This window comes from Perca fluviatilis, chromosome 7 (assembly GCF_010015445.1).
Source record: "Perca fluviatilis chromosome 7, GENO_Pfluv_1.0, whole genome shotgun sequence".
In the NCBI taxonomy this organism is placed as follows: domain Eukaryota; kingdom Metazoa; phylum Chordata; class Actinopteri; order Perciformes; family Percidae; genus Perca; species Perca fluviatilis.
Window position 1 is genome coordinate 15,407,809 of NC_053118.1, and position 7,052 is coordinate 15,414,860.

General features: G+C 42.6%; 1 protein-coding gene across 1 annotated transcript; it reads left to right on the plus strand.

The window, feature by feature from the left end:
- The first annotated feature begins 369 nt into the window (after nt 1-369).
- On the plus strand, nt 370-6,239 carry irx2a (iroquois homeobox 2a). The gene is made up of 3 exons (XM_039806960.1): nt 370-911; nt 2,174-2,579; nt 3,399-6,239. The coding sequence occupies exons 1-3, from the start codon at nt 672-674 to the stop codon at nt 4,277-4,279; spliced, it is 1,527 nt and encodes a 508-aa protein (XP_039662894.1). The 5' UTR covers nt 370-671; the 3' UTR covers nt 4,280-6,239.
- The last annotated feature ends 813 nt before the right edge of the window (nt 6,240-7,052 follow it).

Consider the following 7,052-nt stretch of genomic DNA (forward strand, 5'->3'; position numbering starts at 1 on the left):
GAATTAAAAAAGAAAAATTCAAAATGACTCAATTTCAAGTTCTGGTGCACGTTACCTGTGTGGTAAATTTCCCTGAAACAAATGACACACGCAGCAGATCGCAGCTGTGGTTCAATTCATTTGCATTAGCAACAGTTACATCATCGTCTTACCCTGTTGGTAGATTTGTCTGATTTTATTAAGGAATAGGTTTTAACTCAAACTAAACAACTCCTGATCAGATGGACGGACGCTACTTTTTGCAGTGTGCAGTCTTGGTTTTGTTCCGAGGCTCCATTTCTGTGAGGCAGAAAGGGGGCGGGGATGGGATATTCAGATGAGCCCGAGTGACAGCTCCAGTTTCCCCCAATGCTCTGTGTGTCTGAAACTCCACTGGCTCCTTCCCCCCTAACTCCTCACTTCATAGTGCTGCGTACTAAAAACATCGGACGCTAGGGGATCAAGACGCATGCCACATTGCCTCTATGTGGGCACTTTAACAGATCTTTCGGGGTTTTTTTTCCCAGTAAGGGGGCTGTGGAGGGAGTGGGACTTTTTTTTTATTCTCATTGTCTGATGACTGTTTGCACGGCTGATTATTGAGTTGATTGTTTATTATTTTGGTTGTTGCTCGCCGCCCTGCGCGTTTTTTCCTCCCTTTTTGGAATCGGCGACCTATCCCGCGCTCACCAATGTCCTATCCTCAGGGTTACCTCTACCAGCCCCCGGGCTCTCTGGCTCTTTATTCGTGTCCGGCTTACGGGGCCTCGGCTCTGGCTGCCCCGCGGAATGAAGACTTGGCGAGGTCGTCCTCTGGCTCAGCCTTCAGTCCTTACCCTGGATCGGCTGCTTTCACCGCCTCTGCCAGTGCAGGCTTCTCCAGTCCACTGTCATACTCCACGGATCCAACTACTGGATTCCCATCCTACATGGTAAAATATCTTATATATACATGCATGAGTCTGTACGATAAGGCTGCAAAGCAAGATACATGTGTCGGCGAGTTAAAGTCTGTAAGTGCGCAATGTTTAGCTGTCTTTTCACTGGCGTGCAGCGCGATTACAATCGGTACAGGTTTACAGTGTTTTTGATTTTCTTTTATCAGTAAATGCTTGCGGAACTTTCTTATTGAGTGCACGTTTGCTATATGTTCATATGTAGTGGCCTACTCGTCGGGGTCTTACTGTAAAATCCTTGACCTCTTTGGCTTAAATGGGATTTTTAAGCATGAGCTGCAAATTGTAATGGCTTGACCAACGCTTAACACTCGCCGCGCAGCTAATTGTGTAAAACAGAATACCAGCTAAGATTTTTATTTGAGCCTTTAGTCTCTAAGCAGTTAATTTGTGTGCCATAGGTAATTAATATAACACAAGCTATTACTCTTGTCTTCTTCAGCAGTCATTAAAGTCACCAGGGGATGACTTTATTCTGAGTTGAATAAACAGAATTTTAACATGAAAAGCATGCCTTGCGATGCTAATGTCACAGGGCACTTCAAGCGTTTTAGGAAAGGTGCATATCAAGTGATTTGCTAATGGGATTTGTAATGCTGCGAAGAGAAGATATGTTAACACATTGGGGCTGCCACAACAACAACAAAAGCAGCAACTGAAAGAAAATGAGGAAGTTAATAGGTGATTATGGAAAATTGAAATGTCCTTTTTATTATCTTTACGGCTTTATTAACAGGAGCCCTGTTATTAGTTAATCCGATAATGATCGTTACCATTAGTTAACCATTAGTTCTTTCCTGCGGCCTGCTTTTACGCATGGTGTGTTGCTTGCATTTGCAGTTTATTTTTAATTAATAGCGTCAAAGCACAAAATTAACTATCGATAGTTTTTTTTTCTTTATTTTAACAATACACTGTACGTCATTGATCAAGCCCAGATGATTTACAAAAAAAATCAGGATAAGATCTGCCAGTCTCCAGCCCCTGTTCACCTGTTCTGACAGGTTTCCAAATAAACACACAGTGATGAACGCAGTAGAATACAACTGATTGTTTTAATTTAATTTTTAAAATATTTTAATGTATGTGTGTGTGTGCTTTAAACTGCATTTAACTTATGTAAAGTTGTTTTGTAAATTAGTCACAAGCCACTTCATGTCACATATTAAAAAAATAAAAATAAAAATAAATTCTAAAACTCATCGCAGATTCATGACTTGTTTTTAACTTTTCCCCAGAGCTCTCCATATGACGCACACACGTCGGGCATGGCCGGGGCATTAAGTTACCACCCATATGGGAGTCCAGGGTACCCATACCAACTCAACGACCCGGCTTACCGCAAAAACGCCACCAGGGACGCCACGGCCACCCTGAAGGCCTGGCTGCAGGAACACAGGAAGAACCCGTACCCGACCAAAGGGGAGAAGATCATGCTGGCCATTATCACCAAGATGACGCTGACGCAGGTCTCCACATGGTTCGCCAACGCCAGGAGGAGGCTCAAGAAGGAGAACAAGATGACCTGGGCGCCCAGGAACAAGAGCGAGGACGAGGACGAGGAGGACGGGGACGGAGAGAGGAAAGAAGTGGAGCGCTCTGAAAAAGCCCTGGATAACAGCGAGGCTTCAGCAGAGGATGAAGGTGGGGTATAATCTGGCGACCGAGCCAATGATCCATTTAACTATTCGGGGAAGGATGGGGGTTAGAGGGAGGGGAGGGGTAGGGTGGATGCCCATTTTATTTACTGCTCATGTTATTTAGTGCAGTAATACTGAGTAAAAAAAAAAGTAAGTAGCCTATATAAAATGATTAAATCATAAAACAAATGTCCAAATAATCTGGTTTGAATATTTTATCTGTATGCAAGAGATCGACTTCATGTATGTTTTAGTAACCGTAATTATTGATTTAATTGTTTAATGAAAACGAGGCTCTAGGACTAAATGACACGTTAAGGTGAACGTTTTATTTTCTGTAACATGATTAATGACAGGTCACTGGTGAAAAAAAAAAAAAAAACATAGCAATCCACATGAGTGGCCTTAATGTTAATGTTATTATGAAGACATTTTTTTTATAATTCTGCAAAAAATGAAATAATTATAGTTATACCATAGAAAATGCTTTTAATCGTAGCCTGCTATTTAAACTGATATGAATGATTAATATCGTACTTATTCAAGCCTGATTGGTTGTAAAACATGAGTGACTGCTTTGGATGCACATGGACATGGAATATAGTTTGAGTACAATATAAGTTTTCAGATGTTTTTTTAGGAATTCTTATCTTATGTAGGCCTATTTGTTTTTATTTATAGACAATTTCTGCTCATTAATATTTAATAGTTTCATTTTCTTTCTCTTTCTTTAATTCTAATATATCCTTATGTTTTCAGGTTTTCCTGTAACTATAGGATAAACTCTATCTTTATGGTATCTATGGTTCTCCTCTTGTCTTAGGTATCAGCCTGCACGTGGACACTCTGACGGACCACTCGTGCTCGGCAGAGTCCGACGGGGAGAAGGTCAGCTGTCGGGGCGAGCTGGGCTCTGACCCGGCCGGCAACAAATGCGACGAGGACGGCGAGGACCAGAACCAGGACCCGCGGGCTCAGCTCTCGCCCATATCCGTCACATCGTCGCCTCTAACGGGAGTAGAAGCACCACTTCTCAGTCACCACCACCACCACCACCACCTCCATCATCTCCACCAGCTCCACAGCCAGCGCGAGGATTTGGCCCGGAGCCTCATCAACAGCAACACTATTCACACCAATAAGTCGTCTGCATGCCTCGATAGCAGACCTTCTGCGCCTCAGAACCCTACCACAGTCAAGCCCAAATTGTGGTCGCTGGCGGAAATTGCTACCTCGGACCAAAAGCAGCAACATCAGCAACTGGGGCAGCCTGGGCAACCGAACTGCCCCTCCTCCAGCGGTGGCCTCCTTACCCCCCCTACGTCTTCCACCACCTCCCCGGCTGCCAGTTCCCCCTCCCTCTACCCGGCCCCCTCCATCCTTGGAAGACCTATTTATTACACGTCTCCCTTTTATAGCAATTACACAAACTATGGCAACTTCAGCCCCCTGCAGGGCCAAGGGATCCTGCGGTATACTAATTCATCCGGAGTGAGTCTGGTTGCCGCCGCCGCCGCCGCCGCTGCTGCCGCCGCCGCCGCTGCTGCAAACGAGGGTCTGAGCTCCGAGGCGAGCACAAACCCCAAACACAGGCCAGACTCCCCCCTCGTTAAAAATAACCCCAACCACATTGTAGTTGTCGAGCAGCAGCAGCAGCAGCAACATTTCAGGTCCGCAAATTTAGAAGCAAAGAAAGGTACGTAATAAACGCGACGCGGTCCGCTGTTGAACGAAACGATAACCATTTTGAAAAAACAACAACATGTAGCCTATTTAATCTGGTGTTGAATCTTGAGATTGTATTTTTCTTAAAACGGGGGGAGGTAAGGCAAGCCGCTTCACGGTGGAGGTAGAGCCTGGAGCGAGTTCACTTGTTTGCAATCCAAATCAACTGGTTTATTTCTTTGCGTCACTCTCATGTGTCATAGCAGTCAACCCATGGCTGTTTCTAGAAAATTAAGACTTTCTTTTTTTTTCAAGCGAGCTTGCATGAGACACAAGTGGCATTATCTGACACAATTTAGCAGATTATCAGATTATTTTTTTTTTTTTTAAGATGAGTACAATTTTAGGGCTGTATATGAGACTAGGTGACTTATTAAGATGGATATTTACAGCGCCGTCGAAGCAAATTAACGTGTGCTATGGCCTACAGTTCCATTTTAGCGCAGTGCATTTTCTGGAATAATCAATTTATAACTGTTATGTGTATTTTGGTCTGTCATTGAATCATTAGGTATCGCATTAGAATGCAGGAGGGGTGTGATAAGAAAAGCATACTGCAAATAAAAGTGCAAGAGTATACACCTAGCTACATATAGAGACATAAAAATAAGCCCATAATGGACAGGCCCCAAATCAGCCTAACCACGCGCACGCACGCACGCACACACACACACACACACACACACACACACACACACACACACACACACAGTGGCAGCCTGGGAATCCAATAAACGGAGAATTGTTGCCATAGCTTTGAGCAGGAATCCTTTTTTTTCATGTTTCCTCTGATGTGTGTGTGTGTGTGTGTGCGCGCGCACAGTGGGCCCCAGACCTTATCTTTCAGCTAAGGATCATTATAATTTCACAGGGTCAGCCAAAAGCAACCACATCAGTTATTTTGCTCTGTGCATTCACACCGCAACTTTACACCTTCAAATGTCACTTGGGTTAGGTTACTTTCCTTGCGCATATTCAAAGCTTTGCCTACATGCCGCAGGATCTTCTACAGCCGTTTTATTTTATTTATTTGTTTTATAACGGCAATTAGGCAGTGGAGGTTTTAATAAGCACTTGCAGTATAGAGCTGTTTGGGTAAAGCGAGCCTGAGAGAACTCGTGGAGGGAGTCGATCATTTGATCGTGTGGGATTTTTATTTCCATGGTCTGCAGGTAGGTGTCACACTTGCTTTGACTATAAAGCGAGTAAGGACACCACCTTTTGGCCTCATGTTTTAACCCATAACCTCTTCTCCAAACCGGATCTAGTGCCACCATATAGTCGGAATTTAAAGCTGCTACCGCTTCCTCAGCTCCACACCGGCGGAGACACTCTACAGCACATGTTTGTCATATTATTATTGTATTATCTCAGTTTTTGTTTTTTTTGGATGCATTGTGGATATTAATTTCATATGCTGGTTTGGAAAAGAAAGATCTCCCATTATATGTGATTTACATGTTATTTCTCAGGTTCCTATAGTTTGCTTATTTGCCACGGTATATTATTTTAGTATGTAATCACGTGTGGAAAACATAATTTGGCCTTTTCTGTGAAACTGGATTTCTAAAAGGAGGTGTCTTGGGACGCAAAGCGGACGGGACTGAAGTGAACTTGAGGACCTTCAAAGTGGAATAGCCTACATTTGATATTTATTTTTTTAAATGAGGGCGAAATGATGCCTATAATTTATGCAAGTTGTATTGCAAAAAAATGGGAAACTGACATCGTCTGGTTGTTTTGTAAATATATATATTATGGACGGTTTTTATTTGAGACGCATTCGGGACAAAGCTACACAATCTTGTTATCAGGAGTACTTTTACTAATTTATATCTTTGAATGTAAATAAAATAAAACGCGCTGGTATAGATGTACTGGCGGGGTATGGTATCCATTATTCAAAGGAGAAAATATTAAACTGTTTTCCCAACTATTACATGCATCTTGGGGAGTCATTCTTTTATTTACAACAGACCTGTATTTAACACTGAGGCATTTATTTATTTATTTTTCGCATTTACTCTGCTCATTTTTTTTTTTTTTTTTTATTTTGTCAGTCAAATGCAGATGGGGGATGCTTGATGAATCTCGCTTTTCATAAACATTATGAGTTTTCACAGATTGCACAATCCATTCTTTCTAAATGGACCATCATTTTCTATTTTAGTGCCTCATTCTGGTCAGATAGTCTCCCTCGGCCACATATTCACGACCTTGATTGGGATAAACGACGTACTTATTTCATTTTTCTCCCCTTTTCCCCTCTCCCCTCGCCCTGCCACATATTTATTTTCCAGTGTGATTAATACAGCCGTGGGACGCATCGGGCATTATGGTCTCCCAGCGGGGCCGTCCCTGGAGCTTTTTAGCCTGGTTCAGGATGGGTCAGCCCTGCCTGCTTCATTACGGCACGGCATTGAGCAATCCATAAAAGTCTATCTAAGCATCTGCCAGCTCCAATGGGCTGTGTGATGGGCCCTAATCGGACAGGCTTTCCTCTGCTTTTCATCATTGCTTGGTTATTACAGCGGCTCAGGACACAGCTAATTAAACAATTCAGAAGAAAAAAAAAGCTTAGGTCTAAAGAAATTCATTATTATGGCTAGTGTTATGATCATTGCGATTATTATTTTAAACACTTTAACACGCCATTCTAAATTTATTTTTGGTACAATTTCTATGATTGAGAAAAGTATTTCCAATATTTAGTAACCCACAGTTGTGGCCTTGTAGAGTGTGAAATACTCAA